Source organism: Ochotona princeps, chromosome 28 (genome assembly GCF_030435755.1).
Source record: "Ochotona princeps isolate mOchPri1 chromosome 28, mOchPri1.hap1, whole genome shotgun sequence".
Taxonomy (NCBI): Eukaryota; Metazoa; Chordata; class Mammalia; order Lagomorpha; family Ochotonidae; genus Ochotona; species Ochotona princeps.
In genome coordinates this window covers 11,067,272-11,086,821 of record NC_080859.1, presented here as the reverse complement: position 1 = coordinate 11,086,821, position 19,550 = coordinate 11,067,272, and the positions used below count along the sequence as shown (strand labels likewise).

Here is a 19,550-nt window from a genome sequence, read left to right as displayed (position 1 = left end):
AACCTGTTAGCAGCCCCATCCTCTTTGCTCCTCTCTCTGAGCATACACAGCCATCTTCCTCTGTCTCCGGGCCTTGACAACTACTGGCCCTGCTTTATCTGTCTTTGGCTAGCTCTTTGTCCTCAAATTTTATCTTCTTGAGAAACCCTCTACACACGTTTAACTCTGCCCCCCCCCAAACCAAGAAAACTCTCCATATGGAGATCCCATACTTCACATATAAAAATGCAAACATCCAGTTAGTTTTAGTTCCAGATAAACAAGTATGTAGTTCTTCAGTATAAGTGTGCCCTGTGTTTGGAAAGGTATTCATTGTTTCTCTGAAGCACACAGTTGGGTGCCTAGCATGTTCTTTGTCAGCCCTTGCCTAAAGCCACTCTGTTAGGACCCGTTTCACAGTCTACATGAGCCCTTTGATGGTTAGAAAAGCGATTCGTTGTCTCTCTCCGTGTGGGGGGAACCCTGGTCTTGTATCCACAGGAGTATCCCCAGAACCTGCCACAGTGCTTGGCTTCCATTGGGTGCTCGCTGAAACTTAATATTTGCCATAATTGAAAACAATTTTTTTTATAGAGAAGTAGGTTAACATCGCCAATGGCAGCCAGTAGCCGGACCAAACAGTAATCAAATAGTGGGGTGCCAACTCTTATGCGCCTCTCCCCTGTTATGCGTACTTAGGGGTACAGTGGAACAATAGAAGGGGCATTGGCTGCCTGCCTTTCAGAAAGCTCTCCTGCCTAAGAAACTTTACTGCTCTACCCTAGACAAGTAGATTGCCAGAGAAGCAAAGCCTTACCCATTTGCTGTGCTGGGAGCCTCATGAAGTCGCTAAAGAAAGCACTGGATTGACAAGAGCGAGATGCTCTTTATAGCGAATGGGGTTGGAGGCAGCGAGCACCGCTCCCTCTCCCACCTTGGTCCCCAGTAAAAGCCTGCACAGTGTTTATCTGCAGACTCGGGAAACTGCTAGATGCTGATGCTCAGAGGAGTCACCTGCGCACATGCAAATCGAGGGCGGGGAGGGGCGGGAGGAGACAGACTGAGACCTGAGAAGTCAAAACTCTCCTCCTAGACCCGGGGAGCGCCGCGGGGCCCCGGCAGGCACGGACGATGTCAGAGCGCGGAGGGGTTCTGGGCGCGATTCGGCCGAGGCTCACTTCCAGAGACTGTTAAGATCGCCAGCGAACGAGCTGCGGGGGAAAGCGTGGCCCGATCCCTGAACACAGGCGGGCTCCGGGCCCTGCCCTGCTCCGCCTGCCTCTAGCCTGCCCTTCCACCTGGGAGCTGGATCATGGTCTTGGCGCGCTTGGCCCAGGCTGCTGGTCCGTGGCAGCATCTCCAACCAGACGCGCCCGGTGCTGCGAGCGGCGTGCGCGCCCAGTTTGGAGGCAGCAGTCCCTGCTGTTGACAGGTGCTGCCCAGAGGGCACCGGGTGCGGTCCCTGGCGCTGCTGGACGCGCACGCCCGAGCTCGTGCAGCTTCGTGAGCTTGGCCCCACGAAGAAAGGGCGCCAGGGCGCGGCCTGGGGGACTCCAGTGGACTGGAGCCGCGGAACTCCGAGCTTGAAACTTTGCAGGCATCTCGGCCTGGAGTCGGTGACGGCGCCGGCTCAGACCCGCAGGTGCAGGAGGAAGAGGCGGCGCCGGATACCCGCGGCCGGCGAGCCTCAGCAGCTTCTCTGCTCGGAGCTGGCCTGAAGCCGCTGGGCACCCCGGGCTTTTGCTGCTGCGTCCGCCGCCGCCGGGCTCCGAGAGGAGACGCCGCCGGCGCGGGGGAAGGAGAAGCAGGAGGAGGAAGAGAAGGAGGAGGAGGGGAGAGGAGGAGCAGGGGGTGGAGGATGGAGCCCCGGGCTGCGGTGGCGGCTGGAGAGCCCGAGCCGGCGCCGTCCTCCTCCTCCTCCTCCTCCTTCCAGGCCCGGCTCTGGAAGAACCTGCAGCTGGGAGTGGGCAAGGGCAAGGGCGGGGGCGGGCGCACGGGGGGCTCCGAGCGCCGCACTGCGGACACCCCGTCGGCCTCCCCGCCGCCCCCAGGGCGCACGCGGGACGTGCTGGCCGGTGTGGGCAGCAGGTGGAGCGGTTTTAAGAAACGGAAGCAGGTGCTGGATCGGGTCTTCTCCTCCTCCCAGCCCAACCTGTGCTGCTCCTCGCCCGAGCCCCTGGAGCCCGGAGGCGCAGGCAGAGCGGAGCAGGGCTCCACGCTGCGCCGCCGACTCCGCGAACATTTGCTGCCCGCCGGAAAGGGGCCCTCGGCGGGCGCCGGAGCATCCCGAGTGACGCCTCCTGGTGGACGCTCCCCGGACTCGGCTCTCTCCTCTTCATCCGCCTCATCCTCCCTGTCCTCCTCGCCCCAGCCACCCCCGAGGGGCGACCGCGCCTGCGACCAAGATGCCCGGCGTCGGGACTCCGGGGCGCACTTGTGCCATCAGAAGAGCTCATCTCTGCCGGGCACCGCCTGTCTGGAGCAGCTGCTGGAACCGCCGCCACCGCAGCCCTTAGAGTCAGCGCCGAGCCCTGCAGAGCCCGGGACCCCGGAGAAGGGCGAGGAACTGGGCAGCAGTCAGGTGAGTGCCCAGTGGGCCCGGCGGGAATTGAGGTGTTTGCGGTCACGCCTCCCGCGGTGCGAGGGCTCCAGCCCGGCAGCTGGAGCGAGGGTCAAGCTGCTAGGTGGATCAGACAGTGGGAAAGCTGGCTTCAGGCTCGGGTGTGGTAGAGGCGAAGAGCCCTAACTTGGACCCGGGATTTGGTATTTTTGGTAAAGCTGACACCTGTTGCCGGAAGCAGCTTGGGTGGCTCCAAGACGGGCCATGGAAACGACAGATACGAGGTGGATATATTTTGGAGGTCTCCTTGAAGGAGATGTTCTTACTAAGTCCCAAATAGGCGTAAGAGAAATAAAGTCAAGAACTTTAACGGCAGCGTGTATGGCTGTATGGAGAGGAACTAATAGGAAGCACGTGGCAAAAAGAAATACGCGCAGGTGCGTTGATGGCGCAGGTGAGCTCCCTGGCTGGGATAGCCACACGTAGGATTTTGCCCCGCTGCGCCTGGGTTGCTGCTTGCTAGTGGAGAACGTGGCAGTTCCTCCTAGTTAAACATCCACACCTGTGGCCTTAGGTTAGCTTAGGCTGTTCCTAAGTATGCTGCCTAATCGTCCCCTTGGCCCTTTGCTCGAACAAGCGTCGTTCCCGTGTGTTTTTATTGAACATTTTGCCTTTAAGATTTGTAAGATGACTCCCTGAGAGGCTTGCTGGGATGAGAGAGCTCTCTTCTTTTTTAAAATTACAAATGTTGGATAAGAGCACGTTAGTACTAGGATTTGTATTTCAGAAACTTCACCCTGTCTTTTCTCTCAAGACATTTTATTGAAACTCTGGTCTTGGCCAGGAGTAACTAGGAAAGATAGATGACAGGTGTAGTGAAGTTTTAATTAAGGTAAAAGGCCAAGTTTTCAAAAGTAAGATAAAGGAACAGGTGGGCTTTTGAGTTGAAAAATTTTGTTAAACTGTATGAGTGTGGTTTTAGACAGTAAACCAGAGTGAGGAAGTATCTTAGGGTTAGGCACATTTTCTTGTGGTAGCCAACACTTGTTCTGTGCGAAGAGTTCATTTCCAGAAAATTATGTATGGATAATAGTGATAAGAATCAGTATCTGTTATCTGATCTGTCATCTTGAATATAGCCTGGAGGGAAGCTTTGTACTTGGTTTCCAATAGAATCAAAAAGCATAATTTTAATTCAACATATGATTAATTAAATGCGACAGAAAATATTTATTGTTGACTTGCACAGAATTTGAATGGGGAATATTTATAATTTATTTTTCCTTCCGGAATAATACAGCAATAAGTAATTGATTTACTTTGAGAGATAAATGTCACAGTGCTGTGGCTGTTAACTTGATAAATCACTTTGCAGGAATAATAGAACAACAGTAATTGATTTATTTTGCAAGATATGTGTCATGGTGAACATTAGCTTGCAAAATCACTTTGCGGTTCACTGAACCAAGATAGTTTCAAAGCTAGAGAATTTTAAATTAATCTTTATGTTCTACCAAAAGTTTCTAAGAAATTTATCTGGATTTTCTAAAATACTAGTATCTGACTTTGAATTTTACATTCAGGAGATCTCCACTGCCTTTGGAGAAGATGCTAAGCCAGCATCATGCATGCCTTGGTTTGATGTAATCCTACATGCTCTAACCCTTATAGGAGCTCTGTGAGCTGCAACTTCTAATTGTCAACTTGTAGATTAGGGAACCAGTGCTCAAAGAAATTAATTAATCTGTTCTAGGCTCACACTGTTAGTAGCTGACAAAAAGATATCATCTAGCCAGGCTCTAGGTTCTTTCCATTATTGTAGCTGCTTGGGACAACTTGTAGAACTTGGTACATTTTGGGGGAGACTTTGGTCTCATTGATAGTACTGGAGGTATGTGTATAGATGCACTCTAAAGCTCCCCCCTTCCACTGCTACCATGCAATCAATTTTATGATGGGAGAGCCCTTGTGTGATCTCTGCTGTGGTGCTGTTGTTGCCTGTTTGACTGCACATTTACATAGGGTACTGTCACTTGGAATCTAATTCTAAAGGAGTTTTTCCATTTAAAAGAACCAGCATTTTAATAGGGGAAATTTAATAGCAATTTTTCCAAAAACTAGGTGACAGGTGGATGTAGGCAGGAAGGACAATAGCCTAGAAGGGCTTGCTGGCTCAGTAAGAGAGGCCATGGGGCTCTTGCAGTTTTGTCCCTGGAGGAAGCAGACAGCTTTGCTTGTCATCAGCCACAGATGCAGCTTGGGGATGAGCACTGTCTCACCAATGTAGCAGGCGTGTCCCTGGGTCCTTGGGACCCAAAGGCAAAGAATCTCTGAGAAACGGGACAAGGAGAGAGGAAACTGGAACCAGGATTCACTGGACTGTTCAGGAGCTGCTCATCTGCCTTGGCTGTGCCCCTTAGAGCCTCCTGCCTGTTAGGGGTCTTGTCTCGCCTTGCTCTCCTGTCTCCAAAAATACCTGAGTGTGGGGAGGGACCGCCTAGCAGTAGCACCTGGCCCTTGTATTCCCAGTTCATTTGTATAGCTGGGTGTATTTTCATGAAAAGGCAACACAAGCATTTACTTCCTCTTCAGATCACATAGGTGCAAAGATCTTCCATGACAGAGATGAAATTTGTTGCAAAAACAGGTGTATTCTTGACAGTGTTCTGTTGTTCTCTGCTTGTGCCTGGCATCACCCGTGTTCTCCAACGCACTCCCCTGTGTCTCCACCAGCAGCCCAGCATGAGGCCCCAACAGCATATGTGCACACTCCTGACAGAGGCTGGAGATGTCGAGCCAAGGCACAAAAGTCAGTTTGTACTGCTGAGGCAAGAGATTTGGAAATTTCTGATGTACGGTGATGGAAGCCAGCAAGCTCTGCCGCCTCCATGCCCCTGCCTGCCTTCTCGCTATTATGTCTTTGGTAGTGGCATGTACCTCTGGAACACAGATTAGCGGAGTTAATAATGCCTTGCTGTTGGCATGTGTGCATTATTTAAAATGCTCTGCTTTGAGACTAAGAAAAACACAGAGCAAAGAAGCTCCTTTCTTCCCACTGATCTAGTTCACGTGTCAGGCCATATTGTCACACCAGATGCATTTTCGTTTTCTGCAGCACAGTTGGGAAAGCTGGTTTCTAGATTTGTGTGCATATCAGAAACATGCCAATTTTATGTATTATGCCTTGATGAGTTACTAAAATTATATTTTGCTAGAATCAGTATTTTAAGAGTAAGGGATGAATGTTGCATTTTTTTCTTTTTTAGTGTGTTAACAAAAGCATGTCATGTTGAGGAATGTTTACCTTTTATTTTTTTCTCCCTTTAAATAAATTTTGCCAAGATTGTTTTCACAGAGCAAAAAAAAGTGTTTTTGAAAAGAAGTGGGCAAATTATGCAGTATATGATAGAAATATTTTTAAATATAGCAAGAGGAGTGTTTATTCATTGGGATAGAATTTCTAAAGCATAACTGGAATCCTTTATCAGATTGTGGAAAATTATTTTTTTAAGATTTAATTTGTTCCCAGAATGTGTCTTGCCTTACTAAGTACTTGAACTTGAGTATAAAGCCCATATTTCTGAAAAGTTATCCCCAAATGTGATTTGGGTCAATTTTTGCTATCTATGAATATTTTTCAGTTGTTTTAAACATTACTTCAAGGTACACAGATTGATCTTGGGGAAGGCATAGATTTAAAAGCATGATTTCTGATGTTAATTTCTAAAAAGCTATCTTAAAGCTCCTAAAAGCATTGATAGTGGCTTAGCTTCATAAGTAGCATCTTTCCAATTCACAGTGAGGGTATATGAAATCTAGGAACATTTTGGAGCTGGATTTGACAGATTAAAACATCCAAGAGAGGAATGCTGGGATCATCAGTTTATTCCCAAAGAAAAGGATTAGGAAGAGGAACAGGCTTCCTTTGGAAAAGAATATTCCCCGTTAACCTTTTACTTCTGTCATGTTTTCAAGGTTTGAAAACTACAACTCTTGCCTGGTTGGGAGTGGTACATGTCCATCTTGTGAGAGAAGGGCTTGAAACACAGTAGATGCTCCGTATGAACAGTGTATTGACGCTTTGCAACTGTTGTGTGTGTATGTATGCACACATGTTATGGCTTAAATTTATCTGAGACTTCTTCCAGTTTTTTTCCTTGAATGTAAGATGTGTATTAATTTAATGGAAGTGATAGGAAAGTTAGCTGAAGAGTAACCAAGGAAGTGCTGGCGACATCATAGCCTCAGGAACAGTAAACAGGAAAATATTACTTTTATCAAGTGTGTATGCATTGTAATGAAAGAGTAAATAAGTACTTTGAAGGCAAAAATAGCATTAATGGATTCAGGAAAGTAGGACAAACATTTCTCCCTTTCCTTGTGTAGTGCTTATTTGGTAATACCACATGGTTTCACAAAATAAGGGTTCGTAGTGTATCCTTGGAGTACTTCAAGTACCTCAAAGAAAATGCAGTATGGCTTCTTTGCTTATCGTGATTATTAAAACATTCTCTGTTGATGCATGAAAAGTGAGTGATGTGTCTAGATAAAGTTGTAATAATTGTTGATCTTCAGATTCAAAGTCAGTTTCGTGTTTTTTCTTGATCTCCACTTTTTATAACATGGCAAGCATGTTATATGTTTTTGTTTTTTGGAATCACGTTGGTTTGACTTTTGCTGCTGGAAAACATAACTGAAAGTTTCATTTTTCCTCACTACAGTGAACTAAGCATCTTAAATAAAATTGCTTTTTGATAGTAAGGGTCACTGTTTAAAAACTTTTTTTTTTTTGGTTTGTTTAATGTGAACTAGATATTATCCTAGAACATGCTTGTGTAAGCTTGTGTTTTGGTGCAAAACTGGAGTGAAAACCGTACCTACTTATGACATATTTCCCTTTTGGTAAAGTTAAACATAGTCAACATACTTTTTTCTGAAGTCATTTTTTTGTTCACTTGAAAGATAATCTTTATTGTCTGTGTACAGTTTGGTTTGTCCAGACCGTTAAGTATCATCATCATCTTCAATTTCCTGCACACTTTTGATTTTCTCATCACAGTAAATGTTTTCTGCTAACTCACACTTTTTCTGATCAGTGTAGAATGTAATTCCCATCACATTGAAATTCAAGATTTTATTCAAAACATTTTATTCCCTCATTTGTACAGATCTCTTGTCATTATGACCTTTAATCCCCAAACACAAAAATCAGAATATCATAATTTTCATGAGATCTCCAATTAGTTTTGTTTGATGTCAGTTTAAACACAACATAGAAATTGTATTTTCATTAAGATTTATAATTTATGTGTACTGTCATTTTCAGAGAACAATTTTATTCTGAAGTCCCTTGTTTTTTTAAGAGCTGAAGTTATTTGAAAAGCAGAAAGATGGGGAGACAGGGTGTAGCACTGGTGTTGGGACTAGACTGACTCAAGGAGCCGAGAACTCCATCCAGGCCTCCTGCATGAGTGGCAGTAGAACAAATCCTTGGGCCCTCTTTCATTACTTTCCCAGGTGCCTTAGTAGGGAATGGGTATGAAATGGAACAGCCAAGACTCAAACCAACAGTCTGATGTGTGACATTGCAAGCTGCGGCTTAACCTGTTGAAACACAAATAGGTCCTTTTCTTGAGATTTTGTACCAGGTTTATTTCCTGTTCTTTTGTGCTGTAAGTAATCTTGCTATAGCACAGATGACAAAGCATTACTACTTTGGACATGTTAGGGTCACTGCAGCTTCCTAATCCCACTTGTCTTATTAAGAGAGGCCCCTTATTGGAAAGTCTGTGTTAGCAACCTGAACCTATTTTGCTTAAGCCAGAGCTGCCTTCACTTGTCCTGCCAGTTTTGTTATGATACACTTGGGAAAGCCTTACAAAATCGACCTATGGAGGTGGTATTGCAAAGCAGTTCAAGGGAAGACAGTTCAATCGATGCTGCTGAATGAAAGAAGGAGTAAATGAATGGGCCAGGACCATTTGGAGATTAGGTCTCTGGTAAGGCTTCCAGATCACTTGAAGGTTGTATGGTGGTGTTCTTCTAATTTTTGCTTCCAAGTCCTTACAAGCCTGGCAAGTGTATGTGCCATTTATTGATCCCCCAGCTGGTGGCTCAGCTGTAGTTCTGGTTCTTGTCTTGGGGTCTGAAGGAAGGATGGGTCACCTAGCAGGTGGCTACTGTATTATGCCCACATGGAGGCTGGTGTTGGCTGTACTGTTTCTGGAGTCTCTGGCTCAGAGATGTCTCCTGGGGCTCCTCTCTGGGTTATCTGGTTATGCACCCTAGTGTCTTCTGACAGTGAGCATATACCTCTGGAGCCTAGCTCCCTGCCAGCATGGCCTCAGGCATGGCCTGTGCGTCTTAAATTCCACTTGGGTCTTTGCTCTACATACCCTCCTGCCTGATTCACTGCCACTTTTTGGCCCATCTACTTGACCTGCTTTGTGTCCTGAACATGCTTGCATTCCATGTCATCCTTGAGAAGTAGTCCTTGTTCATCCTCTCCCAGCCAAGATTAAGAGTGAGATCCTGGTGCTGATGAAGAATCCAGTCTTCACTCGCCACATGCAGTTCAGTTGCCTGGTTGTTTATAGGGACCCCCTATCTGCTACTGAGGCTAATTAGAAAGCACCACAGTCTCTTGCCAGAATATCTGAAGTGCTGGTCAGCTGCATTTGTTGTTCAAGGATGATTCTCCTGGACAGCAGTTGATTCTCATTGCTTTCTGAGTTTGTATTCCCTTCTCTGCCATTTTACACATCTCCAATGCCTGCCCTTTAACATCAATACCCGGTTTTGTTCTTTTCCCTCAATATTTCTCTCCCCATTCTCTGAGCTCTTGTAAGGCTAGACCTGTCTAACCACTGAGCATCTAGAGATGTGTTATTTTCTCCCATGGCAGCTGCCAGGTCCTCTGGAAATGTGTCCAGCTGGAATTGAGATGTGGTTTCAGTTTGAAGACTCAAATACAAAGAAAAAATGTGAACTCTACTATTCTGAAACTTGGATGTTGCATGGTGCAGTAAGATTTTGAATAAAGTTTGAACCTCTGCCTCAGAGAGCTCATGTCTGACTATCCTTTTCTATTTCCTTTACTCCATGTGCCAGGCATTTGTTGTCCAGGATCTAACAGGTACCAGTGTATTTGACAAAGTAGTGGAGAGGGTGGGTGGAAGATGTCAGTGGTCAGATGTGTGTTAACATGCAGTGGGTTGAAGGTGTGGAAAGGGGGCGGGTGGGTACATGGACTTGATTTTCTATGGGGCATGTAAGCAGTGGTAGCAGGAGAAGAAAAAACTGTTGAAAGGGGTCATGGGATGCTTTTTAAAAATGAGGAATGCTGGGCCTAGTGCGAGAGCCTATTGGCTAAATCACCCACTTGCATGTGCTGGGATCCCATATGGGTGCAGGTTCATGTCCTGGCTGCTCCACTTTCCATCCAGCTCCTTGATTGTGGCCTGGGAAGACAGTGGAGGATGGCCCAAAACCTTTGGATTCTGCATTAGTGTGGGAGACCCAGAAGAATTTTCTTGTTCCTGGCTTCAGATCAGCTCAGTTCTGGTCCTTGTAGCCACTTGGGGAGTGAACCAGCAGATGAATGATCTTTCTCTGTCTGTCTCTGTAAATATGCCTTCCAGTAAAAATATTTAAACCTTTTAAAAATGAGGATCGCCTGGGCAAGCTAATGAACCAGGATCTGTCAGGACAATGAGGCTGGGGATGAAGGTAAAGGGCCTGTGATAGATGGGTCTGGTCCCCAAGGACATGTCTTGAGGTGGGCCACACACATCAGAGGGAGACTGTCTTCCCAAGCATTCAGCTAGCAGGAGCACCCCTTTTCCCTGGCAGGTGGCAGAAGGCAGTGAAGATGAGGGTAAGTGAAGGTTGGAGGTTTGCCAGTGGCAGTCTGAGGGTGTTCCACCTGCTTTGTGTTGCCATGCGACTGGGAGTAAGAGTGATAGTGAGAGAATGTTGCCATTGAGAAGGTGTGCAGAGATGTCCCATGCCTTGTGTGCAAGCAACAGGGAGCCGAGTGTGACTGAAGCCTCAAATAAGAGGAAACCATGGGCAGACAGGTAGAAATGAGGGGAACCATGGTGGCAACTGAAGAGTGTGCCGCAGGGCACAGCGGGAGCCCTGGAGGCCCTGGGTGGATGGGGGCCTGGGTCATCCTGAATTTTCAGAGGGTGAGGTTGGCTATGCAGGCTGCACGGCCTCCAGGAAGGGCTTTGGATTGGGCAGTGCTCTGGGCTTAGTGACCAAAGAGAAAGAATTGAGAGAGCAGGGATTCAACTGAGGCTTTGACAAGGGGGAAGTGGACTGTTACTTTCAGCATGTTTACCCTTTGCTTTTGGCCTTGAAACCTTTTGGTTCTATACAGCAATAATTTCATTAAAAAATCTTTGAGAGTGAGGATTGAGTTTTTTTAAGGTTTATTTTTATTGGAAAGTTAGATATACAGAGAGGAGAGACAGAGAGGAAGATCTTCATCCTCTGATTCACTCACCAGGTGGCTGAAGCTGAGCCGATCTGAAGTCAGGATACAGGAGCCTCTTCAATGTCTCCCATGCCGGTGCAGGGTCCCAAAGCTTTGGACTGTCCTCGACTGCTTTTCCAGGCCACAAGCAGGGAGCTGGATGGAAAACGGGGCCACTGGGATGGGAACTGGCTCCCGTGTGGGATACCGGTGTGTGCAAAACAAGAACTTTAGCTACTAGGTTATTCCACCAGGCCCAAGGATTAAGGTTTTTCAAAAAATCATTCATTCACCCTGTTTTTAAAAAGATTGATTTTAATTTGAAGGACAGATTTACAGAAAGACGTAGTAACAGAGAGGGACAGACCCTATATCCATTGGATCACTCGAATGGTCACAGTGGAGCCCCTTCCATGGGTGTATGGTCCCAAGGACTTGAACCACCCTGCACTACTTTCTCGGGTTGTAAGCAGGGAGTTCAATCAGAAGTAGAGCACCCGGGACAGGAACCTGCATTGATGTGGGATACCAAGACTGCAAGATGGGAATCAGCCTGTTGAGTTACCTAACCAGCCCCCAGGAAGATAATTTTGATGAAAAGTGGGGAGAAATTGAAGGAATAGATGAGAAGCAGCCACCTGCTCGAGTGTGCTGCAGTTGGGTGGATTCTTGTCAAAGTAGGACAATGGTGCAGAAGCAGACATCTGCCTGAGCCAACATCTGCCTGAACTTTCAATCTCTTCCATATGCAATTATTTCTACTGTACCATGAGTGGATCTAAAAAACATTAAATAACGTATTCCACTGTTTTCAGCAGCTTCTCAAACTTCAGAGTGAGGACTAATGGGATAGTAATAGAAGCAGATGACAAAAGTCCAAGGCAAGAATATTCAGAAATAAGCAGGAGCATCATGAAGTAACTCAAGTATTGGGAATAAGTTTGTTAGTTTCTCAAAACTCATTTCTTCTTGGAGCCCTGGGCACTGGAAGTGGTGATTGGTAGTGGAGCAAAAGAAATGGAGAAATGTAGTTTTGCTGACTTAAAAAAAATTGGACAAAAAAGCAAGCCTCTTCTGCTTCCTTGTGGCCTGAACTATTACAGTGCCTGATTTCAGAGTGGCCTTGTAGAGAGTTCTGAGAGGGTGTGCAATCCAAAAGCTTGGCTGGAAGTTTTCATTCAAGCTAAGCATGCATTTTTTTTCCTTTGAAGCAAGGTTGAGATGTGCATGTGGCAAATGGTGAATTTCTGAAAAATGCCCCAGATCCTCTGAGAACAGCAGTTATGTACTGTTTAGATCCTTGAGGCCATGGTGGACTCTTGTTCTTCTGTGGGAAATGCAGAATAGCTTTTCATAAAAGGAAAATCCAGCACTTTGTAACTGTCCTTGAACTGTTTTCTCACCATCCTAAATTAGAAACCTGAGCGCTTTCCAAAGTGTCTCTGGGGATGATGGGAATAGATTGGGGAGACAAGCTCTGCTAGCGCAGTGCTGTGGCCAACGCCTTGTAGGATGAGGGCCGCGGCTCAGTGGCGGCCTTGCTGCCTGCAGCTGAGCATGTACAAGGCCAACAACTTCCCCTCTCCTCCCTTTCTGCTGCTTTGATTTCCTTAGTTCCCACTGTTGCATCTTTTCTTCTCCATTGACAGTTTGTAACTGCTACATAGCTGTGTGGGCTACAGTGTGATATTTCAAGACAATGTGGAATGATCAAATCAGGGTAATTCACATATGCATTCCCTCAAATATTTTCAAAGTCCCCTTCCCTAGTTGTTTTGAAATATACGATGAATTATTTTAACTTGTTCCTGTACTGTGCCACAGAATGCTCGAATGTATTCCTCCTCTCTAATTGCAGTTTTATACCTGTTGACCCATCCTCCCCAACTCCTCCTCCTTGTCCCAGTCTCCAGTTAGCCACTGTTCTGTTTTTCGCATCAATGAGATCAACTTCTTTAGCTTTCCCACATGAGCATATATTTGTCATTCTATGTCTGGCTAATTTAACTTAGCAACCTCCAGGTCCTTTATAATAGCATAACATTCCATTGTGTATATATGATTCCTATTCACTTAACCCATTGGTTTGGTGAGGAACAGAGATGATTTGCAGTTCTGATCATGACTTGGCTTGGCTGTCCAGCCTTGTACATGTGCCAGTTGAGTTTCAAGAAAAAGACAAAAACAGCATTGCTGGGTTCCGTGAGTTTTCCCCTCTCCATTTGCAGGAAGTAATGGCGCCAACAGAGCTGGTGGGAAACCTATAGTATGTGGAGTTCCCAGGTCCCATGCTCTCCACCTCTGAGCTTTAAAGGAAAGATGAGATTCTATCAAGTGATCTTACATCTGCTCCCATCTAGTTGCTGTTTTCCCTTTCTTTGCCTTCAGCTTTTCTTTTCTCATGAGTTTTGCCAGACCCAAGGAAGAACCACGTGGCACTTGGCATGGAAAGACATGGCACGTGAATGGGTGACCAGTCAGGATTCACATACTGAATTCTGTCCCAAAACTGTCCAGTGGGGTATGGCTTGGGTCTTGGCTCTTCTGTTTCTGCCTTCCTAATCTCTGTCACAAAGGTATTTGACTTCTGTTTCCCTGCTTGGAAAATGGGCAGGGAAAGGAAAGGCCGATGGGGCCAGTGATCAGGTTAATCCTGTGGTGTCAGCATCTCATAGGGCCACGAGTTTGAGTCCCAGCTGTTCTACTTCTGATCCATCTCCCTGCTAATGACCTGAGAAAGCAGCAGAAGATGGTCCAGGTCATTGGGCTTCGGTACCCATGTGGGTGATCTGTAAGAAGCTCCTGGTTCCTGACTTCCTATTGGCTCAGCTCTGGCTTTTCCAGCCATCTGGGGTATGAATCAGTGGATCAAGGACATCTCTCTCTCCTTCTCTATGTAATTGGCCTTTTAAATAAAAATAAACATTTTTAAAAAGACCAGCCAGTTTTTAGCTTTTGTGATATGTGTGTGTGTGTGTGTGTGTGTATGTATATGAATATATATGCTATATCAACTCTCCCTGTAGTGTTTGTGGTGTTTGGGGTTTCTTTGACATTCTTTATACTTATGCAGGTACCTTCTCTTCACACACTTCCTATTTTTTCCTTGGCCAAAGATAATTAGAAAGCCAGTATCCCTCCTTATCTAATTTTAACCTTCTGTTTAAATCTGAAAAATGTCTGTGCTGAGACGATCTTTACAAATGGTTTGTTTCATCTGCGTAGATGTGCAATGAGCATCCTAGCCAAAGAGAAAGATGGGTGAGAAGATGGCCCAATTGGCCTACGAAGGGCTGTGTTCCTCAGAGAATGAGGAATCCTCCTTTGAACTGAAGCTGGTGAGTGAGAACTGTACTGTCTTCAAATGACAGCAGCATTTTCCTGTAAGAATATGTGATACTTACAGTTTCTGTGGGAGAGGGCCTATTAGATCATCTTCTTAATCCTTCTAAACCCAGCTGCTACAATCACGGATGGCCGTGATGTGTGTCCCCAGCCTGGTCTGTTTTTATCCTCACCAGATGATCCTTACAGATGACAAACGAGGCAGCATTTTGGCGAGCTACTCTGTGGATGTGGTTGATCATCTTTAATCCGAGAGAAGGATCATAGAGATGTGTGTTCCGATAATTACCGGCTGCTCATTCTTTGAAATCTCCTCAAAGTGAGAATGAGGAAGGAATGGATCTGGGACAGCAGGGGCTTTGTTTGTGGGCTTAAAGACCTGGGTTTTCTGCTACTGCTTCTCTTTGGCATTAAGAAAAAAGTTCTTACACTATTTATTGCTTTTGATTATAACTTAAAATGATAAGAAATGGAAATAACAGGTAAATTTATTTTGATGTAAAAAATTGAAATCCCCTCGTTGATTTTTTTCCTACTAAGCATTTTCCATGAACTTTTTGAATAGCTCTTGCAAAAATAATGACCTTTGGAAAGCCTCAGGTGGATGTGGCATCTCTTGTATATTGGGTGTCATTCCAAGTGCTTGCTGTGTTGTACTACACACTGATTCTGTGCAACACTTGGGTTAGGTGTCTTTTGCAGTTCCCAGAAGAGGAAACCCAACCACAGGACATGAACTAATGTCCTAGAAGTTACTCATCAGTGTCATTGGTATGTAGGTTTCTTCTGCCATAGTCCCTGCCTCAAACACTAGAAATAGGGCTCTGAGCTGTACGTTGTACCCTGTCAACACAGTCAAGGAAAATAGGATCTCAAGCGCACGTTTTTATCCACTGTCTCACATGACACCGAAGACTTTTCCCACTTTCGTTTTCTCCCCAGATTCCTAAAATAAAGATTAGCTTCTAGAAAGTAAGTTAATAAAGACAGAGGTAGTGTAATAGATAACACTGGAGTCAGACGTTTCCTTGGCTTCACTATTTATTGGTTGAAAGCTACCTAAGCTCTCTTTGATTACCAGGAAAAGATGTCACTAGTAATTCTTGATTGGCAGGTCATCCTCACCAGGTACCCCACTAGGTCATCATTGTTGCTTTCATTATTGCTTTTATTGTTAGGAACATAAACTGAATTGTAACTCTTTTGCTATTGCATGTTTTCTGTGTAATAGCCACATTGTGTTTCTGTCAGTGTTTTCTTATCTTCCTTAATAGGTGTGGAATTTTGAGGGAGTAAATAAAACTATCTGGTAGGTAATTTATGCACAGAATCTCAAATATTATTATGATTATGTACACTGTCCCATTTAAATCTTGTAACAGTTTTGACAGAAGTTATTGTCTTAAATTTTTTTTCATTTGAATGGCAGAGAGAGACAGACACACACAGAGGAGGGCAGACATGTTCTTCCATCCCTTTGGTTCACTTCTCAAATACCTTATAACAGCCATAGTTGGGCCTGGCTGAAGCCACAGTATTGAAGAAACAAGAAGATAAAGGCACCACTGCGAATTGGAGAAAATTATCCATGATTGGAGTGGTTGGTGTTTATCTACAGGCTGAGTTCCAAAAACTAAAAAGTGAAAATTTTTAGGACCTCCTTGTCGGTTCTGTGTGTGTTCATGACTTCCAGCCATGTTAAACCCCTCTGGAAAATAAAACTATGTGTTCGAAGCCTAGTTATGATCTGTAGGCAGGCAAGCAAATTGTTGGCTGAATATCTAGCTCTTTTTTGAAGATGTCCTTGTTGGATATATTTCTTTAGCGAAGAGAAGGCAAAATATGAGATAATGTCTTCTGCTTTTAGCACAACTTCCAATGTTTCATGCTAATAATAATTCCAAGTGCTGTGCCAGTCACTCTCATATGCTTCACAGACATTGCTTTGTTTAGTCTTTGTGACAGCTCTGGGGAGTTAGGAGATATTCACCTCATTTTGTAGATGAACGCTTGGAGGCTCAGCAAGGAAATGGCCCAGGGTTCCACAGCTGGTGAGTATCAGAGTTGTGATTTGGGACTGATGTGGCTGACTTCAAAAGTCCTAAGTCTGACTGCTGTGTTACCGGGCTTCCCTCGGTGTGCTCTAGGGTTGCCAGGTCTGATCATGGGCATTGTCACTTTGCTCCAGCTTCACCTTGGGGGAAGGGTTCAGCCAGGGAAAGGTTTCCTCAAGATGTGACCTGTAGGGTGACATGTAAAGAGTGAATCAGAGTTGGGCAGAATTGGGTGATGTGGGGGCACATGTGAGGTGTCAGACCGTTCTGGGCAGAGAAACTGCAACAGAAGGCAGGCACCGAAAAGACTACAGGGGCAGCTGGGATAAAAGAAAGGAGTGTGTGTGTATGCATATGTGTGAGTGTTTGTGTGAGATGGGCGTCAGGTGGCTTGGAGAGGCTAGACTATGTAGGACTTCATAGTGGCACGAGGAGATTTTGAACTTCAGCAAGTAATGAGATGACCTTGGGAGCCCAGATTTTTAGCCAGGGGAATGAAAGCCATCTTCAGGAAGGTTCCCAACTTTGGGAATAGCTTTGCTGTCATGTGTGAAACAACATTGTACCCATAGAGCTGTGGGAAGATAGGGAGGTAGGTGGGGCTACCTTTTATCTATTTGGGATTTCTTTTTTTTCAGTTTATTGCAATGTAACATTTATTGATTTTTAAATTATTTTATTATGTAGTTCCATAGGCTTTGAGATTTCCCTTACCTGCTTTCCAAAGCCCCTCCCCCAAATGATTTCTCCTCTATTATTGCAATAGTATAGTTCTTCATAGTCATAAGTCCATCATTGCAGGCATGGACAGTGGCATAGAGTCCAGTATCTTATTGTCAAGATATAGTTAACAGTTTCATTCAGAGTCCATTTTTGATATAACAGTAGAGATGCATACTGCCTTGTATCTTCACATCTAGGTATGATAGTCTTCATTACACAGTTACTGTACATCCCCTTAAAAGCCACAAAGCAAAATCAACAGGAAGAAGCTAGAAATTTATAATGCCATGAAGTTAAATAACATGTTACTGCATGACTAATGTGTCGCTAAAGAAATGAAAAGACCTTTTTGAAGAAAATGATGCTACTGTATGACCTATAAGTCAGTGAAGAATTTAATATGAGGAAAAAAACTGTTTTGAAGAAATGAAAATAAAAACATCAAAATCCATGAGATAGTTTCTGCTAATCTTTGTCGGTGAGATGTGTCTCCTGTAGGGTTTTGTTCTTTGATCCAGTCCACAAATCTTTGATGTTTGATTGAGTTTAAGCCATTTACATTCAGCATTAATACGAATAGGTGGTAATTTGGTCCCATCATTTTATAGATGGGTTGTTCATTGTTTGATTTAATCTTCTGTTATTTTACTGGGATGTTCTTCACATTTGTCTTTGACTTTGGGTGTTAAAGATGTTCTCTTCACAGAGAAAAGAAGTAAGTATTACTTGTAGGGCAGGTCAGGAAGAGGTATATTCTTTGAGCTTTTCTTTACTGTAGAAGAATTTTGTTTTTAAAGACAAAGGAGAGCTCTGGTATGTGTGTCATTCTGGGCTGACTTTTTTTTCCTTTTAGAATCTGAAATGTGTCACTCCATTCTTTTCTGGCCTGTAGAGTTTCCTCTGAGAGGTCAGCTGTGAGTTTGATCGGAGTTGCTCTAAAGGTCAACTGATTTTTTTCTCATGTGCACATTTAAGCATCTTTTCCCTATGTTCAACTGAAGAGAGCTAGATTATCATGTGTCATGGTGAAGATGACTTTTGGTCGATCTTAACGAGAGTTCTGTGCCCCTCCTGGATGTTGTTTCTCAATTCTTTCTCCATATTAGGGAAGTTTTCATAATCCATGAGATTTCATTGACCACATCTTTATACCCAGCTTCTTTTTCTGTACCTTCTGGAACTCCCATAACATTTATATTTGGCCTTTTAATAGTGTCTCTTAATTCTTGAATACTTTTTTTTAGCTTGGCTCAGTTCTACTTCAGCTTGTTGATTGTTTCCCCATTGTGATAAGAAATATCCTGCAATTCTGAGATTCTTGGTTTGGTCTCATTCATTCTATTGCTAAGAGGACAAAAGTGTCCCAACAGTTTACTGCAATGGAAGGAACATGATATGATTTCTTTTTTCATTGTTGTCATTCCTTACATGGTATCTTAATATAGCCTCGACCAAGTTAATACCATTTTTTTCTAATATTATATTTTCTTAAAAGTAATGGAGTTTTAAGAGTAATTCTGATTGTGTTACGGATCTTCCTCCAAAATTAATGAAAGTTGTGGCATTGCCTTTAAAAACAATGTACAGTAATCCACCCAAAATCAAAACTGCCACCTCCTTCAAGGAAGTGAGTAATGATTTCCAACCCATAGACTCTGTAGCCCTAGCTTAGCATCCTGGAAATTACAAGGAGAACTCCATGATAATTCTCATGAAAATAAGAAGTTCCCGTTAGTATTATAACTGGAAGTTTACAACTGAGGTTTGTTTATTTATCCTAGAGCCTTGCAGATTATAGAAAGTGTTTCTTAGAAGGAAAGATACATACCAAGCCTCCAGGGAAGCAGTACAGGAGTGCCCAGGCAGAAAAAGACAACCATGGTCTGCAACACTTCCTAAAGAGACAAGGGCACAGGGGCAGCCCTACTTTGGTGACAGGTGTAAATCTAGGGTTCTGATTCATGAAGTTGGCTTTGGTTCTTTAGAGACTCTTCTTTGTGTCTCAGAAGTAAATTTCTCTTTCTGGAGGATGTGGTGCTGGTAGATACTCTCCAAAAGTCCTTTGCATGTACACGGAACCTAAAATCTGTTCTTGACAGCAGGGATCCAAGATCCAACCCTTCAAAGGTTATTTTCCCTTTATAATGGTAGGGGTCAGGGAAAGGGAGATAGCATGGAAGCAATCAAAAAGCTCACAGAAAACTTAGTTAAATGTTTATTTTTGATGCACCATTTTTAAAATGCAGGCAGAGTTTTTCCATGTGTATTTTCTATGAATTCTTTGAACATTGTTTGCATACATGGCACTTCTGAGGAACAGGTAGACAGCCCACCATTAAGTAAATAAGACCATGGGGAATTCTTTTCTCAGGAAACAACTGCAGAAGCTTAATCACCTGCTTTGGAGCAG

The 19,550-nt window shown here is 44.3% G+C and overlaps 1 protein-coding gene across 11 annotated transcripts in view; it reads left to right on the top strand.

The window, feature by feature from the left end:
• The first annotated feature begins 1,540 nt into the window (after positions 1-1,540).
• Positions 1,541-19,550, top strand: part of MCTP1 (multiple C2 and transmembrane domain containing 1) — a 425,601-nt gene continuing 407,591 nt past the window's right edge. For all 11 annotated transcript variants that reach the window (XM_058656258.1, XM_058656260.1, XM_058656255.1 and 8 more), the window contains exon 1: positions 1,541-2,560. In XM_058656258.1, coding sequence (XP_058512241.1) covers positions 1,838-2,560 — 723 coding nt within the window. In that variant the 5' untranslated portion in view covers positions 1,541-1,837. The remainder of the gene's footprint in view (positions 2,561-19,550) is intronic.